General features: G+C 47.2%; 1 protein-coding gene across 1 annotated transcript in view; it reads right to left on the bottom strand.

The window, feature by feature from the left end:
* The window catches only part of LOC140410677 (ammonium transporter Rh type A-like), a 93,457-nt gene extending 69,574 nt beyond the window's left edge, over nt 1-23,883 (bottom strand). The window contains exon 1 of the mRNA XM_072499063.1: nt 23,648-23,883. Coding sequence (XP_072355164.1) covers nt 23,648-23,825 — 178 coding nt within the window. The 5' untranslated portion in view covers nt 23,826-23,883. The remainder of the gene's footprint in view (nt 1-23,647) is intronic.
* Nucleotides 23,884-25,193: the final 1,310 nt, after the last annotated feature.

Genomic DNA, 25,193 nt, shown 5'->3' with positions numbered 1-25,193 from the left:
TGGCCCAAGGGGGTAACACTTTAAGGGAGTTCCTACCAGTGTCCATCCAAAGGTCACTCATCCCCCCCTCATAATGCAAGACCGTCCCACCTCAACCAGGTTCCCCCTCTCTGCTGCCCCCCCCCCTCCCCACCTGAGACCCCCTAAATGAAGAGTTAAGTTCTGTCAGTCTCCAGCTGACCACTTCAGAATCACTCAACTGTGAAGGGCAGTGATTGGAAAGCATTTAATACTGTTTGGAGTGGTCCAGGAGCTTGTCAATCAAAGCTTGATGTTTATCAATGCTGCGGTTAGACCAATTCCGAGTTACTTAACCATGAAGGAAGATGAATGGAACAATGCTGACAGCTGGGTGTGTGTGGAAGCTGTCAATCACAGCCTAGTAGAATCAATATTAAGGAGAAATGATTACAATTAATAAGGGTAACTACAAAGACATGAGGGATGAGCTCGCCAGAGTTGATTGGAAAAGGAGCCTATCAGAGAAGACAGTGGAACAGCAATGGCAGGAATTTTTGGGGTTATTTGGGAGGCACAGCAGAAATTCATCCCAAGGAGGAGGAAACATGCTAAGGGCTGGACAAGGTATCCATGGCTGACGAGGGAAGTCAAGGACAGCATAAAAGAAAAAGCATACAAAGTGGCAAGGATTAGTGGGAAGCCAGAGGATTGGGAATCCTTTAAAAGTGAGCAGAGGACAACTAAAAAAGCAATAAGGGGAGAGAAGATGAAATACGAGTGCAGGCTAGCTAGGAATATTAAAGAAGATACAAAGAGTTTCTTTCAATATATAAAAGGTAAGAGAGAGTCAAAAATAGACATTGGACCACTGGAAAATGTGGCTGGAGAAGTAATAATAGGAAACAAAGAAATGGCAGACGAACTGAATAGTTACTTTGCATCAGTCTTCACAGTGGAAGTCACCAGTGGGATGCCAGAGCTTCAGGAGAATCAGGGAGCAGAGGTGAGTGCAGTGGCCATCACTAAGGAGAAGGTTCTGGGGAAACTGAAAGGTCTGCGTCACCTTGACCAGATGGACTGCACCCCAGCGTCTGAAAAGAGATAGCTGAGGAAATTGTGGAGGCATTAGTGGTGACCTTTCAGGAATCACTGGAGGCAGAAAGGGTCCCAGAGGACTGGAAAGTGGCTAATGTAACACCCCTGTTTAAGAAGGGAGGGAGGCAGAAGACTGGAAATTATAGGCCGGTTAGCCTGACTTCGGTCATTGGTAAGATTTTAGAGTCCGTTATTATGATGAGATTGCGGAGTACTTGGAAGTGCATGGTAAAATAGAACTAAGTCAGTATGGCTTCGTCAAGGGGAGGTCATGTCTGACAAATTTGTTAGAGTTCTTTGAGGAGGTAACAAGGAAGTTAGACGAAGGAGAACCAGTGGACGTGATTTATTTAGATTTCCAGAAGGCCTTTGACAAGGTGCCACATATGAGATTGTTAAATAAGTTAAGAGCCCATGGTGTTAAGGGTAAGATCCTGGCATGGATATAGGATTGGCTGACTGGCAGAAGGCAGAGAGTGGGGATAAAGGGGTCTTTTTAAGGATGGCAGCCGGTGACTAGTGGTGTGCCTCAGGGGTCTGTGCTGGGACCACAACTTTTCACAATATACCGTAATGATCTGGAAGAAGGAACTAAAGGCACTATTGCTAAGTTTGCAGATGATACAAAGATCTGTAGAAGGACAGATAGTATTGAGGAAGCAAAGGGGATGCAGATGGATTTGGACAGGCTAGGAGAGTGGGCAATGAAGTGGTAAATGAAATACAATGTGGAAAAATGTGAGGCTATACACTTTGGAAGGAGGAATTTAGGCATCGGCTATTTTCGAAATGGGAAGTGCTGAGGAAATCAGAAGCATAAAGGGACTTGGGAGTCCTTGTTCATGATTCTCTTAAGGTTAATGTGCAGGTTCAGTCGGCAGTTAGGAAGGCAAGTGCAATGTTAGCATTCATGTCAAGAGGGCTAGAATACAAGACCAGGGATGTACTTCTGAGGCTGTATAAGGCTCTGGTCAGACCCCATTTGGAGTATTGTGAGCAGTTTTGGGCCCCATATCTAAGGAAGGATGTGCTGGCCTTGGAAAGGGTCCAGAGGAGGTTCACAAGAATGATCCCTGGAATGAACAGCTTGTCGTATGAGGAACGGTTGATGACTCTGGGCCTGTACTCGTTGGAGTTTAGAAGGATGAGGGGGGATCTTATTGAAACTTACAGGATACTGCGTGGCCTGGATAGAGTGGACGTGGACAGGATGTTTCCACTTGGTAGGAAAAACTAGAAGCAGAGGACACCATCTCAGACTAAAGGGACGATCCTTTTAAACAGAGATGAGGAGGAATTTCTTCAGCCAGAGGGTGGTGAAACTGTGGAACTCTTTGCCGCAGATGGCTGTGGAGGCCAAATCACGGAGTGTCTTTAAGACTGAGATAGATAGGTTCTTGATTAATAAGGGGATCAGGGGTAATGTGGAGAAGGCAGGAGAATGGGGATGAGCAAACAATTAGCCATGATTGAATGGCGGAGCAGACTCGATGGGCCGAGTGACCTAATTCTGCTTCTGTGTCTTATGGTCTAATAAAAGGCTTGCAGACAAAAGATCTAAGGAAGCTTAAACCCAGCTGACTGTTTTTCTCTTTCCAGGAATTGACAGGTGCTGCTTCCTGGGCCTGAGCCAATAGGTGTATGCCCAGGTGAGTGTTAACGCAGTGATGTTTTTCATTGCCTCTGTCTGGACTGCCCTCTAACTTCCAGACAGGGGTCTTCTGTGGGGCTTCCAGTCAGGGGTCTCTTTTCTGGAGGGGGTGGCTGTCAAGTTGTCTCTGAGGGGGGTCTTTTTATTTAGTGGGTCTCTGTGGGGTGGTTGTGGGTCGGCTCTCTCCATACTGGGTGAAAGGGGAGCCCAGAAAGGTGGGGGGGGGGGGGGGGTTGGGGATGACTAGCTGTGGGACCTTGCTATTGGGCCACCTGCTCAAAATAGAGCATTGGGCAGGGTGGGTATGGAAGGATATGGACCAAATGTGGGAAAGTGGGACTAGAAACTGGGCGGCATGGACAAGCTGGGCCGAAGGGCCTGTTTCCATGCTGTAAACATTTATGAGTTCGATTCATAGAATTTACAGTGCAGAAGGAGGCCATTCGGCCCATCGAGTCCGCACCAGCTCTTGGAAAGAGCACCCTACTTAAGCCCACACCTCCACCCTATCCCCGTAACCCAGTAACCCCATCTAACCTAAGGGCAATTTAGCATGGCCAATCCACCTAACCTGTACATCTTTGGATTGTGGGAGGAAACCAGAGCACCCGGAGGAAACCCCCGCAGTCACAGGGAGAACGTGCAGACTCCGCACAGACAGTGACCCAAGCCGGAATCGAATCTGGGACCCTGGCGCTGTGAAACCATAGTGCTCACCACCATGCTACCATGCTGCCCCTATGATTCCCTGATTGTGGGATTCCCTTGATAATCCTCACAATCCTTACCTTTCAAAAATTTGCATGGCTAAGAATTGGGATCGCCTTCTGATTTGCGCTCCCAGCGGGACTGGAATGAGGTGCAATTCAGCTCTGGCTGGAGAACAGAGGGCTGGATTCTCCGTTGGTGGGATCCTCCGTTTCGCTGGCAGTGCACTCATGTCTGTGGATTTCCTGCTGGCATGGGGGTGCTCACAATGGGAAGCTCCATTGGACGGTTGCAGGGGCGGAGGATTCCGCTGCCGGCAAGGGGGGGGGGGGGGGGGGGGGGGGGGGGGGGGTACTGCACCTGTAAACGGGTGTACTGGACAGAATCCCCCCCATAGCCTCCCAAATGGAGAATTTAGCCCAACATTTCCTCTCACTTTAAATAAAACGTCCTCAACACATTAAACAAAGATAACGTGAACAATCATTTAACAACAAGTCAATAAGTCAGATGATTTGGAGGTCTTTGTTCTCTGTATAGTTGTCAGTGAACCCGTCTGTTTCTTAGCAATTGCTGTAACCTCTACTGTGTTTGACTCGAACTGAACGTAGTCAGTGGTTGTTTTAACTGGAGTCGAGGTTATAATTTGAGGTTGATTTGCAATTGAGGTGCTCTTTCCCCCAAATGGTTCTGTTAGTGTCAGATTTTCAGGAAGGTCCGGGTTGTCTCTCGGGACAGTTGGATTCGGACTTTCTGCAGGTTCTGCTTCTGATGGATTGGTCCTCCTCACCAATAGATGACCCGTAAGCCTCCTCCAGATGACATCGTCATGGGTTTGGGCAGTGTAGGAGATAGGTATTGTCTGTGCTATAATTGTGGCAGGAACCCATTCTTCTCCTGTAGTATAGTTTCTTGCTAGAACTTCTTGTCCCTGGCAGAAGACAAAGCGCTTTGCTTTGTTTTCCCGCTGTTTATCTGATCCTGTTGTTTTTACTGGATGATTTATCTTGCTTTGAGTGGTCTTAATAAGTCAAATGCTGTATGCAATTGGTAGAGAGTCATAAAGCTATAGAGGCTTACAGCATGGAAACAGGCCCTCCGGCCCAACTTGTCCATGCCGCCCAGTTTTTACCTCTAAGATAGTCCCATTTGCCTGCATTTGGCCCGTACCCCTCTATACCCATTTTCCATGTAACTGCCTAAATACTTTTTAAAAGACAAAATTGTACCCACCTCTACTACTGCCTTTGGCAGCTCGTTCCAGACACTAACCACCCTTTGTGTAAAAAAAACTTCTTTCTAGATTTGTGCATAATTGATTGCGGCTTTACTCAATGTTCTGGATCCAAAGGCTAGGTTTCCCTTCACCTTAAGGCATTATGTGGGATATGACCACCACAACACCATAGGGTGATGCATCACACGCTAACTGTAGGGATAGGTTTGGATTAAAATGTGTTAAGACATCTGACTTGAGCAGTGCCTCCTTGGCTTGCACAAATGCTTTCTCACATTGATTCTCCCTTTTCCACTTTATATTTTGACACAGTAGATTATGCAAGGGTTTTAGAATGGTTTCCAGATTGGGATTAAACCTTCCATAGTAATTTTGTCAACCTAAGAAGAATCAAAATAAGTTGGCTGACATTCTGAGGTGCCTCGATAATAGCTTTGACCTTCGAAAGAGACTTATGAAATCCCTTGGCAACAATTACATGTCCCAAATATTCAATTAAAGATTGGAAAAATTTGCATTTGTCCTTGCAGACTCCTAATCTATACTCCTCTAATCTTTGTAGTGTGGCAGCCAGGTTGCGAAGATGTTCTTCCTCATCTTTGCCATTAACCAGAATGTTATCCAGGGAACACTGGACTCCGCTTAACTTGCTTAAGATTTGGTCCATTGTTCTTTGGAACAGTGCCGTAGCTGGAGTGATGCAAAATGGTAATCGTCTGCATTGAAATAACCCTAATGTGTCGCAATCGCTAGGAACTGTAGCGACTCCTGATGTATGTTTATTTGGAGGTATGCTTGACTTGGGTCGATCTGACTCAAATGTTGGCCTCCAGCCAACCCTGTGAAGAGGTCATCGATAAGGAGTAGAGAGTATTGTTCCTTACAAAGTACAGGATTAACAGTTACTTTGAAGTCACCACAAAACCGTATGGACCTGTCTTTTGTTTATAACTGTATTATTGGGGTAGCCCATTCACTAATGGTGACAGGTCCCACTAATCATTCCAAATCCACCTCTATTTTTGGTCTGATTGCATAGGATACTGACTTTGCCTTTAAGCATTTTGCCTGACTCCCTTCTTTGATCTTCAACTTCACTGGGATGTTCCTCATACTTAGGGTGGTAAGGTGGCACAATGTTTGGTACTGCTGTCTCTCAGCGCCAGGGTCCTGAGTTTGATTACAATCACGGGTGACTGTCTGTGTGGAGGTTGCATGTTCTCCCCGTTTGGGTTTCTTTGGGGTGCTCTGGTTTCCTCCCACAGTCCAATGATGTGCACGATAGGTGTATTGTCCCTTAGTGTCCAAAAGATTAGGTGGGGTTACGGGCATAGGACGGGGTGGGTGGGCCTAGGTAGGTTGCTCTTTTGGATGGTGGGGGCTGACTCATTGGGCAGAATGGCCTTCTTCTGAACTGTAGGGATTCTATGATTCTATGATTTCTATGATTCACAGCTCACCATTGAAAACAACAGCAATCTTCAGGATTTTAGTAAGGCCTGGTTCGGAATCAGTCGGTAGGTTTACTTCAGCCCAATTTAGTTGGACCTTTTCCAACCAAGTTCTACGCACTCGTGCTGGATAATTTCCTTTGACTATGCGTAAGAGCAAATCGTCTGTCTTCCCATTTAATTGTACTGCTAGATCAATATGGCCATTCAACATAACCAATTCTTAAGCGTAAATACATATTTAGCACAATTTGTGAGTGTACCAGAGGGATATGTCGGAGCTTTTCTTGATAGGCAATCCCTGGCATCAATGTGTCTCCTGCTCCAATGTCCACCTCCATCTTTACCAGCTGTCTATCCACTAGAGTAGCGACCCAGTATCGATTTGTAGCACCAGCAATGACAACTTGTGCTCACACAGTGAATCAAGCTCTTTGCTAGCACATTCAAAGACAACTTGTCCTCAGACAGTGAATCAAGCTCTTCGCTTGCCCTTGTTCTACTTCATGTACACTTTTTCCTTTGTTCTGTTTGCAAGTTGCTTCATTCGGCTCTTGCTTTTTGCTACTTTTGCCCGAACATGTACGCTCAATGTGGCCCTTTGTTCCACAGCTCCTGCGCATGGTACCTTTGCACCAACAGTCTGCTAGTGATTGCACAAATGTCTTTGCACATCTATGGAAAGTACGAGTCTGTGCTTGCGTTCGAGTTTCGGCCGGCATCTTATCAATCCTTGTTTTTGAACTCAAATACTGCATTCTTTGGCTGCTAGCTCCATTGATACAGCAACTTCATGGCTTTATTTAAAGTCAGGTTGCTTTCGGTTAACAAACGCTTTTGAGTTGCTTTGCTCCTCAAATCACCGATCAGTCAAACCCGGAGTGTGTCGCTTGATACATCCCCGAATGCACAGTGCTCTGCCAGTCTTTTCATCGTAGCCACAAATTGTGCAATCGATTACCCCTCTTCTCCATTGAGCTTATGAAATCTAAACCTTTCTACAATGACTAAAGGTTGTGGCGAACAGTAGCTCTGCAAAATGTCTACTATTTCTTCACATATCGTTGTTCCTGGCTTTCCCAGCCACACCAGAGTCCTGAGGAGGTTAAATGTTTCTACCCCACCCCCATTATGCTCAGGAATGTGGCAACTTTTATATCCCCCACTATGTTGTTAGCTTGTACAAAATAGTCAGACCATTCCAATAGGAGCTCCATTGCTCTGTATTCTCATTAAACGGTCCCACGGTGCCAAAATCTCACCCCATTTTCTATCCATGGGAGGACCTGCGTGTGCACACTGTGACATAAATTTGAAGTACTATCTTGCATTTCTTCTCTGAAAACAAGGCATAACCCAAGCTTCAGCCTGTTTTCCTAGTTTTAAAACACCACCAGCTCTAGATTGTAATTGTTGCTCACGGTTACTGAGTTCGTTTGGAGTTCGTTCTGGGTTGAAGCTCATGGAGAACTTCCCTTCAAAGCTCTTTTCTTTGAATTTCTCGATAATTGTTTTTCCCTCATAATGCACTTTCAATTACGATGAGACGAGAGTAGAGAGTAATCGAGGCTTTATTACACAGAAATGTGTGGCCTCCTACAGTTGCTGCCTAAATGGCTGCAGTTCGGAGAGCACGTACATTTATACTCCGCCTACTGGGCGGGGCCTTACCGTAATACCCTCGCATGCAGTGCAGTATATACAATATAATACAACAGTGGTGACTACCACATTCACCCCCTGTTAAAAATGAGTCCAGCGGGGGGGGTGGAAAACTATTTACATACAGGTCATCATTAAAATTTCACAGAAGGTTACAAATTTAGACGGTCGGTCGCCTTGATCCGTCGTTGAGAGCGCCGCAGTGCTGGTGGCGAGTCAGGCGTCGGCTCGGTCGTTGGTGACTCCGGGAGCGTGTCGACATCCTCTTCATCCCCGGGTGGGACCAAGGGGAGGACGGATTGTCCTGGAGCGGGGGCTGTGGTGGGGTGCGCTGGGGGATGGGAGGGTGGCGCCGGGGCAGAGGGAGGGGGTGTGTGGGGACCCAGCTGGTGCCAGGTCCCTGAGGGAAACTGTGTCTTGGCGGCTGTAGGGGTACACTACATAGGCATACTGCGGGTTTGCGTGGAGTAGCTGTACCCTCTTAACCAACGGGCCCGCCTTGTGGAGCCGCACGTGCTCGCGGAGGAGAAAGGGTCCTGGAGCTGCCAGCCACGTTGGGAGCGAAACCCCAGAGGTGGACTTCCTGGGAACGCAAAGAGACGTTCATGGGGGGTTTCGTTAGTCGCCGTGCACAGGAGCAACCGAATGGAGTGAAGTGCGTCGGGGAGGACCTCCTGCCAGTGGGAGGTCAGGAGATATCTGGCCCGTAGGGCCAGCTGGACGGCCTTCCAGACCGTCCCATTCTCCCGCCTACCACACCTCAGGTGGCTGCAAGCGTTATTCAACTCCTTGTTGCCTTTTTTTTGTATTGGTGATGAAGGATTGAGGTTGAACAAACTAAGGGGGCTGGATTCTCTGTTCCTGAGACTAAGTGTTGACGCCGGGGCAGGATTCGTGAACTTTCACGAAAGCAAAACTGATGCCGAACCTGGACCGATTCAGCGACTGTTAAGGAACTAGCATTGGCGCCACATGGAACACAATCGATTCCAATGAATAACAGTGCAAGGATTCGCCAGGTCCATGATTGACACTCAGGTGGCTGACAATCTGCAGCTGCATATACACATCACACACCAACCCAGCCAACAAGATGGCACTGATTGTGCCGGAGCACGCCCATACAGCAGATAAGTCGGCTGGGGCCAGAGGGCACTTAGTGGGGTGGCCTGGGGACCAACCACACGACCTGTGGCCCTAAGTTCACAGTGGGCTGACAGCGACATGCGCAGCTGTAAGGCTGCCTTTCCTTCACAGTGAATTGGAAAGACATAGAATTTACAGTGCAGAAGGAGGCCATTCGGCCCATCGAGTCTGCACCAGCCCTTGGAAAGAGCACCCCACTTAAGCCCACCCCGCCGTCCCATACCTGTAACCCAGCAACCCCATCCAACCCCTTTGGATACTAAGGGCAATTTAGCATGGCCAATCTACCTAACCTGCGTATCTTTGGACTGCTGGAGGAAACCAGAGCTCACGGAGGAAACCCACGCAGACACAGGGAGAACGTGCAGACTCCACACAGACAGTGACCCAAGCCGGAATCGAACCTGGGACCCTGGAGCTGTGAAGCAATCGTGCTAACCATTGTACTACCGCTTCCATCATGCAAACTCTTTGAGGCCATTTTTCTGTCACAAGCATGAAAAGTTATGAAGAAAGCAAACTGAGTAACAATGTCTGTGCAAAGGGCAGTAATGCTTAACAGAAGTGGATGTTGCTCAATTAACCTAATGATTTATTTTCTGCAACTGATTGCTTCATATTATAGTCCACAAGAGGTCGCTGTGACTCTATGGGTTGATCGAGGCCTTTAGATGGAACACTTAAATTTGACAACGGTTTGTCCTTTGTGCTATGAATATATATTTGGCAAATTCATATTGTATTTTTTTTAACAGCTGTCTTTGGCTTTAGCAAAGTTTAAAAGTGCACACCCCACCAGGATATTTGGGAATCTATTTTCGAAGGTGGAGACAGAGGCAGGAGTGGGGGAGGGGGATGTCGTGGTGGAAGATCAGAAAGCAAGAATAGGAGACTGTGCAGGGAGCATGTACAGGAGACTGTGCAGGAAAGGGTGAAAGACTGTGAGATACCCTCAATTACGACTCAGGAGAGGAGATTGGTAATTCAATGGCTTTAATTACCAGAGAACCAGACAGCTGCCAAGAAGTGTGCTCACTGCACGCTGCCTACTGAACGTAACCTTATATGCAGCTTCCTGGGGGCGGAGCCGGAGTCCCCCAGGGTTCCAAACCCGGTCTTAAAGAGGCCTACGTATTAAACGTACATATGTATACAGATATCATTCATCACAGACTGTTTAATTATGGTGACAGGACTTGTGAGGTAATGTTGGGACAAACTACTTCCTGCCCACCCCGAGGTGAAATTCACCGAGCTTATCATGGATGCATAATTAATGAGCTGAACAACAGAAAATTGCTGATGTTCAGCCATCCTGCCACCCAATCGAATGACTCCGACTTTCCTGCATGCCAGCAGGCATTGGGTGGGTTTCTCTTGTCCCCCAGACGCGTGTTCCTCAGTGGTGCGCCGTTCGCTGGTGGTGGGGTTCTCTACTCCCACCGCTTGTCAATGGGATTTCCCATTGAAGCCACCCCACGCCGTCAGGAAAGCAATGGGCACGAGATACACTTCCAGCGGGACCAGAGGATCCCAACGGCTGGAGAATTCCAACCATTGTCTCCAGAACTGAAGATTCCAAAGGTTGATGTAGATTGTAAACAATTGAGGCCCCAGCATAGATCCTGCGGCACTCCATTAGTTACAGCTTGTCAACCTGAAAAACTCCATTTATCCCAGCTTTCTGCTTCCCGTTAGCTAACCATGCTTTATCCATGTTAAAAGGATACCCACTACACCATGGTCTATTATTCTGTGTAGTAACCTTTGATGTGAAACCTTATCAAATGCCTTTTTGAAATCCTAGTACACCACATTTACAGGTTTCCCTTCATCCACCATGCAAATTAATTCATTTTTAAAAACTTTAATAACTTAATTAAACATGGGGCTGGATTTTCCGCTGCCCACCACCGGTCATGGAGCTCCCAATGTGGCATCGCCAATCCTGCTCTGATGCTCCAGTCCCCCACTGGTGATGGTATAGAGGTTCATTCCCCGTGCCATAGGAGGATGCAAATGGGTCAAACCCCAGGGCTAGAAGGGGCAGTCCAGACACAGGACTGCCATCCTGTGAGGGTCCCGAGGTCAACCCTTTACTCAGGGCCTGAGCCCACCCAACTCCCAGGACCCTTGGGGGACCCTCCCTCTGCAATGGCACAAAAGTAATGGGCTGATCTCCTTGACCCTCCTTGGGGTCCCATTGCGGCAGAACTGCACTTGGCAATACTTACACCAAAGCCCACCTAGTGGAGTTCCTGCTGTGGGGGTCAGAGCATAACGGGGTTGGGGGGGGGGGGGTGAAATTTGTATTTGTTAATTGTATTCAAAGCAATGCAAATCAGCGAGGGGTTTACAGGGGGGCACTATCTGGCAACGCGGGTCCACGCGCTGCCGGTGCATGTTGTACGGGTGGCGACCGCTGCAGGTCGCCGCGGTGCGCATGCGCGGCCACGGACCTGGCAATTCTCCGGCCGGTTCTGTCGGAAACACCGGGGGTTTTACGTGGCGCGGCTGCTACCCCCCACCGGGCAGAGCATCAGTGCCGGGGCAGCGCCGACTTTTTCATCGTAAGACTTGACACATGCTCCGGACATAGGCTCAAAATCGGAGAATCCAGCCCCTAATCTTAGCAGCGGGGAATGGAGAATCATGCTGTAATAACTCTCATCAGACCGAGGGGGACAACTCAATTAATCTCTCCATGGGACTCATGGAATACGAGCTCTCCCACCAGGGATGAAGGCCCTCTGAGCTGGGGCTTGGAAATTCACCTTATAAAAACTGGTCCAAACAGGGACCAGCGTGATGGGTAGTCCTAGTTTTTTTTTTTTAATAAATATTTTATTGAAAATTTTTGGTCAACCAACACAGTACATTGTGCATCCTTTACACAACATTATAACAATACAGATAATAATGACCTTTTTTATATAAACAAAAAACAACAAATAAATAAATATTAAATAACAAAAATGAAAACTAGCCCTAATTGGCAACTGCCTTGTCACAGGCTATACCCCCCCCCACCCACCCCCCCTCATCCCTCCCCCCCCCCTCATCCCTCCCCCCCCCCCATCCCTCCCCCCCACCCCCCACACCCCCTCATCCCTCCCCCCCCATCCCCCCTCATCCCTCCCCCCCCCTCATCCCCCCTCATCCCTCCCCCCCCTCATCCCTCCCCCCCCCCATCCCCCCTCATCCCTCCCCCCCCCCATCCCTCCCCCCCCCTCATCCCTCCCCCCCCCCCTCATCCCTCCCTCCCTCCCCCCCCCTCATCCCTCCCCCCCCTCCCCCCCCCCTCATCCCTCCCCCCCCTCATCCCTCCCCCCCCCCCTCATCCCTCCCTCCCCCCCCCCCCCTCATCCCTCCCTCCCCCCCCCCCTCATCCCTCCCTCCCCCCCCCCCCCCCCCCTCATCCCTCCCTCCCCCCCCCCCCCCCCCTCATCCCTCCCTCCCCCCCCCCCCCCCCCCCTCATCCCTCCCTCCCCCCCCCCCCCCCCCCCCCTCATCCCTCCCTCCCCCCCCCCCCAAGTCCTGGGCTGCTGCTGCTGCCTTCTTTTTTCCCCCATCTATCTTTCCGCAAGATATTCGACGAACGGTTGCCACCGCCTGGTGAACCCTTGAGCCGACCCCCTTAGGACGAACTTAATCCGCTCTAGCTTTATGAACCCCGCCATATCATTTATCCAGGTCTCCACCCCCGGGGGCTTGGCTTCTTTCCACATTAGCAATATCCTGCGCTGGGCTACTAGGGACGCAAAGGCCAAAACATCAGCCTCTCTCGCCTCCTGCACTCCCGGCTCTTGTGCAACCCCAAATATAGCCAACCCCCAGCTTGGTTCGACCCGGACTCCTACTACTTTGAAAGCGCCTTTGTCACCCCCACCCAAAACCCCTGTAGTGCCGGGCATGACCAAAACATATGGGTATGATTCGCTAGGCTTCTCGAGCACCTCGCACACCTATCCTCCACCCCAAAAAATTTACTGAGCCGTGTTCCAGTCATATGTGCCCTGTGTAATACCTTAAACTGAATCAGGCTTAGCCTGGCGCACGAGGACGACGAGTTTACCCTGTTTAGGGCATCTGCCCACAGCCCCTCCTCGATCTCCTCCCCTAGCTCTTCTTCCCATTTCCCTTTTAGTTCGTCCACCATAGTCTCCCCTTCGTCCCTCATTTCCCTATATATATCCGACACCTTACCATCCCCCACCCATTTCTTTGAGATGACTCTGTCCTGCACCTCTTGTGTCGGGAGCTGCGGGAATTCCCTCACCTGTTGCCTCGCAAAAGCCCTCAATTGCATGTACCTGAATGCATTCCCTTGGATGGGTAGTCCTAGTTGGGACCTTGGAATTGTATGCCACGTTATGGCCTTCACTTTATGTTGCTTTATTAAATACTGTTTAACTTAACTTCTCGGGCCTCCTGAGTTTTATACCCACCAAAAATGTTTTGGCCTCAATTGCTTTCTGTAGTAGAGAATTCCATAGCTTCACCACACTCTGGATGAAGAAATTACTCCTCATCTCAGTCTTAATGTTTTACCCCATATCCTTAGATTGTGACTCCTGGTTCTGGACTCCTCTGCTATCAGGAACATTCTTCCTGCATCTACCCTGTCTTGTCCTGTTAGAATTTTATAGGTTTCTTTGAGATTCCCCCCCCCCCCCCCCCACCACCCCGCATTCTTCTGAACTCCAGCAAGTACAATCCTAACCTCTCCTTATAGGTCGAGGCCCGCCGACCTCAACCGGGCCTGGGCGGAGCTGACAGAGGTGGCGAGTGCGGTGGCCCCCACCTGGTGGACAGATCTGCATGCAGGACAAAGATGAATGACTCCTTAGGTCAGCCCAGGCGAATGACCACCTCTGTGCCCCTGGCATCACTCCTGTCCCTTACCCTTCATACCACCCCCGAAAGTTGGCCAGGCCCATTGAGGTCCAGGATCTCCAGAGGTCGGCCACCAAAGGCACTTCGGGTCACAGGGTGAGATGTGCAGCAGGCCACCTCCACGTCTGATGTGCTGTCTGTGGTCACACTAAGAAAGAGAGGTATGCAAGTTGGACACCAATTAGGTTTGCACGGATACAGCACATAGGTTGATGGTAGGGGCCAGGGCGCAACAATAGTATTTAGTAACGATTAAACACCTTTTCACCAACATTCTGACCTGCGTCCATCCTCTGTCTGAGGGGTGTGAGGGATGGGCTGGGCTGGGTGTAGAGGGTGTGCTGCGTGAAGTGGTGCAGGGGATGCAGAGCTCACCCCAAATAAAGGACACATGCACCGTGGCCTTTGGCACCCTCCCTGGCACACTGCCCCTCTCAGGGCAGAGGCCTTAACAGTTAAACCATCAGGTAGCACATTCCGCAGGATCCCCAGCTGATTTCAGGTCCTGCCAATCCACCGTTCCCCTGCTCCCATCCATCCTACCCCTGGACAGACTGTCACAACCTATGTGCCACAACATACTACAGTTAAGCTCCCAGCAAACACCCACCCCCCTCAGCCAATCCCAGCTGCAGGACCTGCCAACACACAAACCCCGAAGCATGGAGCCAGTTGGTGGCATAATGTGACCCTCTCCACCGCACAACCCAGTGCCACCCTGCTGGCAATATAACACATGGCCCATCCAGTGAAGACACCCATAGTAGATCCCACTGGGGAAACAGGACAGGGGCCACAGAGCCAATCGTTAACACGGGCTGCAGCAGCCGCCAGTACCCCTGTCTACCTGGCCGCAGCTGCCCTTGTGGACGCATTGAGGCTGCAGGCAAAGGTGCTGCTCGGGGAGGACCCAACACAACAGGAGTCTGCCTCAGAGGGGTAGGGGCCGGCTGGTGAGGCTGGGAAGCCGGCCATCATACAGGCCGAGGGGAAGTCACGAAGGAGGCACCGTATCAGGCCACATTTATACCGTCAGCACCTGTCCTTCAAGAACCTGCAAAGACCAAGCGTGCAACTAAAGACTGTGGCCAAGCGCCACCTGTGCCATATGCGGAGTTATGGAGGAGGACATCCACTGCCGGTGGCTGTGAAGGTGACAGTCGCCCTGAGCTTCTTTGCCTCGGGGGGTTTCCAGACACCGAGCGGGGACCTGGCAGGTATGCACCGTGCACAGGTACATTAGCGCCATTACGGATGCTCCATATTCCTTCCTAAATACTTTACCCTGTATGCTCAGTTTCCACCCCTGATCACCCTGCGGCCATGTCTTTGTAATCCTGACTATATCATACCTATTAACATCTATTTGTGCGATTAATTCATCCACTTTATTGCGAATGCTCTCACATTAAGGCACAAAGTCTTAAGATTTGGCTTTTTAACATTCCTATCCCATTCCCATTATTTTTCACTGCGGCTCTGTTTGATTCTGGCCCTTGATATCTCTGCCTATCACTTTTCTTATTCCCTTTTCTGTCTTTTGTTCTTGTCCATATTTCCCCCTGCTCTGACTCCATGCGTATATTCCCACCCCCTGCCATTTTAGCTTAAACCCTCCCCAAACACTCCAGCAAATATCCCCCGGTCCTGCCCAAGTGTAACCTGCCCAGTTTGTACTAGTCCCATACATGAATACTGCATGCATTCAGATACAGAACACTTAACTCTATTTTTGCAATCTGTGGCCCTATATGCTGGTGCACTGTTTAGTTTGTACTCTGTCCCTTCCTGCCACATTCTGGTCATCATTACCCAAATTGCTACCCTGCTCTATTATCTAACTGTTTCCCTTTTCTTTATTACATCTCCTCGCCTCCTCTCATATGATCACTCCCCCCATTATTTATTTTAAAATGTGGCCTATGAGTACAAATGTGTGCTTTCATAAGGGATTAAGTATTTGAATGAAATGTTTTCTTTCAGAAGTACAAATTAGCTGAAGAAATTTAAATATATTGAGTGGGTCTTCATGAATGAATGTTTTTTAAATAAAGTCTGCACTAGTCACTTAGAAATTTATTTTATTTATCTCAGCATGGGTCCTGAGGTGGACCTACCCTAGGTGGACACTGGGTGAGTTAGTTTGAAGGGTGCAAGTGGTGAGTGGGGGGCATGTGCTGGCATGAGGTTGCAGTAAGTTGGAAGGGTACAAAGGATCATGGGGTGGGTAGTGGGGCATAGATTTCCATGGAGGGGATGAGCAATTGTGGGTGGGGGGCATGAGGTGGTATAAGCTGGCATGGGGAGTGTGTAGGGAGTGTGAAGGGTAAGGGTGAGAGGTTTTTTTGTTTTATTCTTTTTCTCACAAGTCCTTGATCATCGAGGTGAACCTTTCAAACAGCCTGCATTGAAACTTGGCATCCCCTCTGGCAGCCTCCAAACTCATTCCGGAACAAGTGAGGGCATAACAAGGCCTTTTTTAATATAGTGAACTTACAGGATATAGTTGGGTTCATCAAAATCCTTTTTTTTTCTTCATTCTTTCTAAATATAAATGATCCAAAGAGGATGGGTATGAGACATTTTTAGGAAAATAAAGGTGAAAATGAAATGAAATGAAAATCGCTTATTGTCACAAGTAGGATTCAAATGAAGTTACTGTGAAAAGCCCCTAGTCGCCACATTCCGGTGCCTGTTCGGGGAGGCTGGTATGGGAATTGAACTGTGCTGCTGGCCTGCCTTGGTCTGCCTTCAAAGCCAGCGATTTAGCCCTGTGCTAAACCAGCCCCTGGTTTAGGTAGATTTTAGGGTTTTATATTTCTATTGGTAAACATTAGAAATACGGCATAGTTTTAAGTGTGTTTAATTTAATATTTCTGTGCCTGGAAGGGTAAAACCTATAGTTAGATTCATGCTGGACAAAGGTGTTTGAATGTGTTGCGGGTTGGTTTCAATTCTATTGTGCTTAGAGAGGGCTATGACATGAAGAGTAAATAAACCAGCAGTGGTTGCTTAGCAACTGGAACATTGTAAGGTAGAGAAGCTTTTAAGTTTAAGATTAGCTGCTTTGAAGGCAGTTTGAGGTAAGTAAAGGGAGAGACGTTGAGTGCTGCCCATGACCATTAAATGTTTAGAAGGCCTCTGATCATCTGGGAGGCCACCCAATCTGGCCCTCTGGACACCTTCATACTCCAGCTGTATTTTCAAGAGCCAAGCTCACCACCAGAAGTGTTGACACTCCTCAGAAGCACTGCACCATTGCAGAGGAAGCAGGGGACCAGCAGACTTCACCCCAACCAGAGGGCACCTACACCGTGGCCTTTGGAACCCTTCCTGGTGCAGAGGACTCCCCAGTGACCTCCACCCCTCCGGATCACCAGCTGACTCCTCCTGCTGAGACTGGCAGAGCTGACTGCCTCTGCCACCACCACCCAGGCAGTGTTCTTGAGAGCAGGCTTGAGCTGAGGAAGCGGGTATCCCTCCACTCCTCACTGACATGGAGCTGTATGTCCACCTTGGAGTCCCAACCTCAGGGTGGGGGAGGGGGGGTTATTTTTTGAGCCATCTTGGTGGCTGCAGTTTGTGGTCAGTGGAGTGATTAAAAGCAGCTCCAGCTGCCAGGCTCTTTGGAGCTAACTCCAGCCCCAGCGGTTAGAATGCTCACTGGGCCAGGAGTTGCTCGGAAATCGTGGCAGCAGAGTGCTGGCCTATTTTCAAGTTCTGCCTCACTTACCAAATAGCACGTCTAATGAGACTGTGAATTACACACAATTAAATCCCTGTGACAACACTTAAGGGTGAATTTTCCGTCCAGCGATGCTGGACTCGCGAATCACGATCGAGCAGAGAATTGGCGTCATCAGAAAATCGAGATCGACGCAGGGTGACCTTCGAAGCACCATGCTCCAGTGCCTTGATGGCGATGTGGATGTGTTCCATGCCCCACGCTGTTGTGGGCATGCAAAATGTACAGCAGCATTCATTAACTTATTATTAACGGGCCCGACCCGGTAGTCTCAGGCCTCCTGCGATGCTCGGCCTACACTAGGCCAGAAGTGATGCCGTTGTGGTTCACTTGTGGTATTTAAAAATAGGGACAGGGCACTGTGGCTGCTCAGGGAGAGAAGAGATAAGAAAAGTTTCCAACGGCACAACAGTGGGCTGACAGTTGTGTCGCCGGCTGGGGTGGGTGTCTGCCAGGGCCGGTGGTAGTAGCGGGGGTGACCATGAGATGGGCCGTGGGTCCGGGGGATTCCCGCATGACTGAGGTGTCCAGGCACAGACCGCCATTGCTGTGGCCTGCAAGGCAGCCACCCCCGTCACCCCATGGCCACCCGCACCCCCCTCCCCCATGTCCCCGCTTCCTGCACACCATCACGTCCACCTTCCATCAGCTTCACCACAGGCTGTTGGCCCTTGGTCAGCGATATCAAAGGTCTAGTCCATGGGAAAGAGGATGATGATGACATAGTCTGACTCCTGCCTGGTGTCACATTCCCATCAATCCCAAACACGTATATTTTTCACACCACAATGTTGTTCCCTTTAACCTTGCAAGGACAACTTTGATCAATATTTTAGAGACTTTTACCGGACGCTAGAATTTGTTGCTGAGCTTTGATGTGAGGAAACAACTCACTTTTCCTGAGACTTGATGAATAAATATGGAGGATGCCTGAAAAGCAGAACATGTTGAGGAGTATTAAAAGAGTGGGTTAATGCTTTGGGTGAATCCATCAGAAGGCCCAGTTTATTTTATTTGTGGTTAAATATCTGTAATATGAGTGGGGATTTAAGATTTGTTTAATCTGGTGTGAATTTAACATACAGCAATTCATAAGATCAGCCTTGCTGGTGTGAACTTGTCCAAATTGAAAATTGCCACCCAGTACTTTGAATCCATTGATGTAAAAGTTGCAACAATAATTTCTCTAGTCACACTGAATATGTCATGTAAATACTCTGGATCGTCTACAGTTAGAACATAGAACATAGAAAATACAGCACAGAACAGGCCCTTCGGCCCACGATGTTGTGCCGAACCTTTGTCCTAGATTAATCATAGATTATCATTGAATTTACAGTGCAGAAGGAGGCCATTCGGCCCTTTGAGTCTGCACCAGCTCTTGGAAAGAGCACCCTACCCAAACTCAACACCTCCACCCAACACCAAGGGCAATTTATCATTGGCCAATTCACCTAACCCGCACATCTTTGGACTGTGGGAGGAAACCGGAGCACCCGGAGGAAACCCACGCAGACACGGGGAGGACGTGCAGACTCCGCACAGACAATGACCCAAGCCGGAATCGAACCTGGGACCATGGATCTGTGAAGCAATTGTGCTATCCACAATGCTACCGTGCTGCCCTTAAGAACAAATAAATCTGCACTATATCATTTTCCCGTAATCCATGTACCTATCCAACAGCTGCTTGAAGGTCCCTAATGTTTCCGACTCAACTACTTCCACAGGCAGTGCATTCCATGCCCCCACTACTCTCTGGGTAAAGAACCTACCTCTGATATCCCTCCTATATCTTCCACCTTTCACCTTAAATTTATGTCCCCTTGTAATGGTGTGTTCCACCTGGGGAAAAAGTCTCTGACTGTCTACTCTATCTATTCCCCTGATCATCTTATAAACGTCTATCAAGTCGCCCCTCATCCTTCTCCGCTCTAATGAGAAAAGGCCTAGCACCCTCAACCTTTCCTCGTAAGACCTACTCTCCATTCCAGGCAACATCCTGGTAAATCTTCTTTGCACCTTTTCCAGAGCTTCCACATCCTTCCTAAAATGAGGCGACCAGAACTGTACACAGTACTCCAAATGTGGCCTTACAAAAGTTTTGTACAGCTGCATCATCACCTCACGGCTCTTAAATTCAATCCCTCTGTTAATGAACGCGAGCACACCATAGGCCTTCTTCACAGCTCTATCCACTTGAGTGGCAACTTTCAAAGATGTGTGAACATAGACCCCAAGGTCTCTCTGCTCCTCCACAATGCCAAGAACTCTACCGTTAACCCTGTATTCCGCATTCATATTTGTCCTTCCAAAATGGACAACCTCACACTTTTCAGGGTTAAACTCCATCTGCCACTTCTCAGCCTAGCTCTGCATCCTATCTATGTCTCTTTGCAGCCGACAACAGCCCTCCTTACTATCCACAACTCCACCAATCTTCGTATCGTCTGCAAATTTACTGACCCACCCTTCAACTCCCTCATCCAAATCATTAATGAAAATCACAAACAGCAGAGGACCCAGAACTGATCCCTGCGGTACACCACTGGTAACTGGGATCCAGGCTGAATATTTGCCATCCACCACTACTCTCTGACTTCTATCGGTTAGCCAGTTCGTTATCCAACTGGCCAAATTTCCCACTATCCCATGCCTCCTTACTTTGTGCAGAAGCCTACCATGGGGAACTTTATCAAATGCCTTACTAAAATCCATGTACACTACATCCACTGCTTTACCTTCATCCACATGCTTGGTCACCTCCTCAAAGAATTCAATAAGATTTGTAAGGCAAGACCTACCCCTCACAAATCCGTGCTGACTATCCCTAATCAAGCAGTGTCTTTCCAGATGCTCAGAAATCCTATCCTTCAGTACCCTTTCCATTACTTTGCCTACCACCGAAGTAAGACTAACTGGCCTGTAATTCCCAGGGTTATCCCTAGTTCCTTTTTTGAACAGGGGCACGACATTCGCCACTCTCCAATCCCCTGGTACCACCCCTGTTGACAGTGAGGACGAAAAGATAATTGCCAACGGCTCTGCAATTTCATCTCTTGCTTCCCATAGAATCCTTGGATATATCCCGTCAGGCCCGGGGGACTTGTCTATCCTCAAGTTTTTCAAAATGCCCAACACATCTTCCTTCCTAACAAGTATTTCCTCGAGCTTACCAATCTGTTTCACACTGTCCTCTCCAACAATATCGGTTAGGTATGAACAACTGAAGAAAAAAGCTAAGGGTGTTGATTAACCCACCTATATTCTCACTAAACTCACTACATTAAGGTTATCACACTCAGAAATGCCCTGTTTGTTCTCTTTTCCTTTGTTATACCTTAAATTAATGCATGAGTTTCCTTGTTACACCCAATGAAATAGAATTCAATGAAATTCGTGCAGCCCAACAGACCAAGTTTAAATCATCTGAAATGCTGCCTGTTGCAGTCTCCAATAACAGGGGGCATTGGTAAGAAAACTGGCTCACAAGCCTCAACATTATGTCATAAATAATAGAATATAATGGGTTGGATTCTCTGTTTTAGAGAGGTGGCAACGCATCTGTGGTCTTTTATAATCAAAAAATCGGTGGGAAACCCACTCCGATTCCGGCATGGGTGAGGGGCGAGCACCGGCGCCGACTGAAACTCTCGCCTTCCACGCCAAAAACGGCCAGAGAATGGCTGGGTTCCGGGCCATGAATGCGCACAGCTGATGACCTGCTGCGGTAGTGGCGTACAATATTGTGTCGGCCGTGCACGAACCCAACCTGCCATCCGCGTGCCGCAACCCACCCACTGGTCACCCCCTACCAGTTCCTGTAAGCCCAGCAGAAGACCCCCAGGCCAGCAGCATGGATCCCGGCTGAGTGTGGCAGCGCTGGACATAGTCCACAGCCGGCACGCCGGGTTCCCGATTGCTGGGACTACACGCGCCATCCGGAACGTGGCCCATTTTGGCCGGAGCATTGCGGGTGGGCCGACCGATGATGCGCCAACGCCATTGTAACGGCAGACGGCACGTGTCATGATGATGCCAGTTTGGAGGGGGTGGAGCATGATGGAATGGCGTCAAACTGGCGCCGGTCCCGATTTCGCCGCAAAAATCCTTTCTCTGCCCGATCGTCGAACACGATTTTACCGTTGGACCACGGAGAATCCCACCCAGAACGTTTGAGTAATGTTGATAAATGGTTTGGGCTTTACTCTCAGTTTATTTCAATGTCTAAGGTTTATCATATTTTCTTGCCTATTATATTTTACACACAAAATCGCAGACACATGCACACAGACAGATAGAGGTAATGGGGTTCATTTTTAATTTCATTGACTGTGTGGTAACTTTACTCGCCTGTTATTGAATCTGATTAATTTCTATTCTGTTGAAATTAAGGGGATAAAATTGTCTCTCTTCACTGAACTGAATCATAAGACCAGAAGATATTGTAGCAGAATTAGACCATTAGAACATAAGAACTAGGAGCAGGAATGGACCATCCGGCCTCTCGAGCCTGCTCAGCCACTCAATAAGTTCATGGCTTATCTTTTTGGGCCTCAGCTCCACTTACCCGCCCACTCACCATAACCCTTAATTCCTTTACTGTTCAATAATCTATCTACCTTTGCCTTAAAAACATCCAATATGGTAGCCTCAACTGCTTTACTGGGTAGGGAATTCCACAGATTTACAACCTTTTGGTGAAGATGTTCCTCCTCAACTCAGTCCTAAATCTGCTCCCCCATATTTTGAGGCTATGCACCCCAGTTCACCCGCCAGTGGAAACAACCTCCCTGCTTCTATCTTAACTATTCCCTTCATAATTTTATATGTTTCTATATGATCCCCCCTCATTCTTCTAATTCCAATGAGTATAGTCCCAGTCTACTCAGTCTCTCCTTGGCGGAGTTTGCACATTCGATCATGGCTGATATGGGACAACTAGCACAACTTGCAGAAAACATTTTCTGCATTAAATGTGTAGCTTTAGGCTAACGTCTAGTTTGTTTTACTGGAATAAACAGGACATTTATGTACAAAAGATGAAAACAGAAGGTGCATAACAGTACATTAGCATCAGAAACAAAAATGTTTCAATATGCATTCCTTTTTAGATGTTGACTATTTTCTGTTTTAATTTCAGAGTACAGCAATTGATATTTCCAATCTTTACCTCTAATTTGTAACAAATATATTTCTGGAATTTGACAAGAGTTTTCAAATGACTTGAAAAGTGAAGCTTACAGAATTTGGATTATTTTTGTGCAAAACACTCTTACGAGAGGTTCAACTTGATATTTTGACTTAAACTTTTTACACAACAATACTTTCTACATGCAATCACAGTTGAAACCTAACCCACACAACAATACTTTTACATGTAGTCAGTTGAAACTTAATTTGCAACAAATTTTAAGTTAGAATTGTAAGAAAAGAGCTAGGGAAGTATGTCTTTTAGCAATTGGAAACAAAGACCTGGTGATAAAAAGCAAATGCCCAACTCTGCAATACCAAATTATTCCATAATCTTCCATTTTATGAAGCACAATGCTTTGACAACATTTAAAATACAGCGCATACAACCAGATTGATTACATTATCAAGCAATTTTCATCCAAATTATTTTATTTCCTTAATTGTACCATATAAAGTCATTAACCTAAGTATGAAGAATTAAAATATGTAAAGAATCTAGTTTGTGCAGGTTAGTCAGCAAGTTATCTGTGTAATACAACAGGGAAGATTTTTTAAAATTCCAAAGCCAACAACCTTATTTTACATATTTTTATAACCCTCTTCTTATAACCTTTTGTCCTGAATCTTGTCATTGATTGACTTTATTTTTATTGAAAAAACATTTTGTAATGAAGGAAATTGTGTAAATACTTGTACAAATTCACTTCATTTCATTTTTCATTTCAAATTATACCTAAAACACACCATAGAAAAGCAATAAAATTATTTCAATCTTGAAGTTTTAATCATCATAATATTATGATGAATAAAACCATAACACAATGTTTTTAAAATGCATCACATAGCAGTAAACAACAATATAAACATAGCTTTTTTTTGCCTACTTTAGATATACTCACTTGGATATAATTTGTAGAATGGGTCTTCAGGAATAGTGGTGTTCAGTGCTGCAAGTTTAGCATTAGCTCCATCATCATATGTAATGAAAAGTGCATATAAAATAATGATCACAGCTTCCAATGTTATAGCCAATATAGGAAATTTAAAACGCATGTTGGTAGAGTAAGATGGAGGCATCTCACAGTTTATCTTTGTCTCTGCAAACTTTCTGAGATATGCTGCTTGAGCTTAAAAGTAGCTTCTGGTAACTGGAAGCCAACGGCATCAGATAAAACTGGTCACTTGTTTACACCCACCTCAAAAGGGTGGGACCAATTGGCAAATTGTCAAACAGTTGTGTTGCGTTTGTTAGATACTTCAATTTTGTAAGACTTTTGCAAACAATACATGGTTACTTGTCTAACTTTCTAAAGTTGATCCCCCAGCAAATGTGAAGAATATGACAAAAATCAGCATGAGAGAAACTGCCTGCCTCCATATTTTGCTAAAAATAAGTTCCTTAAAAAAAATCCACAGAATAATATTGGCTTTGTGCCATTTTGCTTACCATTTTTTCAGATAATGAGTATAAAATTCCAAACCAAGTAATTATAATTACAAAAGCAATTGGAAGATTGTATTAGCCCATTCAAAACAAATAAAGAATTTATATTTGCAAGGCAATGTTGACCATCGTATTGTACAGTTCAGGATAATAATTGAGGGTAATAAAGATGATTCTGAAGGGCTGGAAATAGAACTTGGGAAAATATAATGGACGACAATATTAGTCAACAATGGGCAGAGCAGCAAACATTTAAAAAATATATTCCACTAAAAAAAACACAAGCATGAACAGCCAGTAAATTTCACCTGAAATTAACATAGCGAGAAAAATAACATAAAATAGCAAAATTTTCAGCATGCACAAAAATAAAAGGTGGAAAGTTCAAATCGGAATTGGGTCATTATTTGAAAAAATTATTTATTAAAGGTTTTTCGTGGATAACAAACACGATCTCAAATTCAACTCAGCCCAGAAAACGATTCATACATGGTACATTTGCAGTGCTAATAACACAAAAAAAATCCCCCAAAACCACATTCAACTACACTTAGAATCCCCCTCAATCTCACAACTATACCTATCCTCTCCCCAGCAGCTGATTGGTTATTCTTTGAAGTATGAGATAAATGGCTGTTACCTCAGGTAGAACCCCTTCACCGACTCCCTAACGGTGTACTTGACCTTTTCCAGGCATAAGAACTCCATAAGGTGACCTATCCAGGCCGAGGCACTAGGCGGAGCGGAACCCCTCTGGGCTATCAGCGAGGCAAAGGCAAGGGGTCTGCAGTCCCGGCAAATCAGACTCCCTAAAAATGGCCACTAACGGACAAGGCTCCGGATGAATGTTAAGAACCGCTGACATGGTGCTAAAGGAGACCTAAAAGCTTACCATCCTTGGACACGACCAGAACCTGTTGGTGTGATTAGTGGACCCACGAGAGCACCGCTTACACCAGTCTTCCACTTCAGCAGAAAGCCCGCTCATCCTAGTTTTAGTC

This window comes from Scyliorhinus torazame, chromosome 4, assembly GCF_047496885.1.
Source record: "Scyliorhinus torazame isolate Kashiwa2021f chromosome 4, sScyTor2.1, whole genome shotgun sequence".
In the NCBI taxonomy this organism is placed as follows: Eukaryota; Metazoa; Chordata; class Chondrichthyes; order Carcharhiniformes; family Scyliorhinidae; genus Scyliorhinus; species Scyliorhinus torazame.
This window is presented reverse-complemented; position numbering and strand designations above follow the sequence as displayed.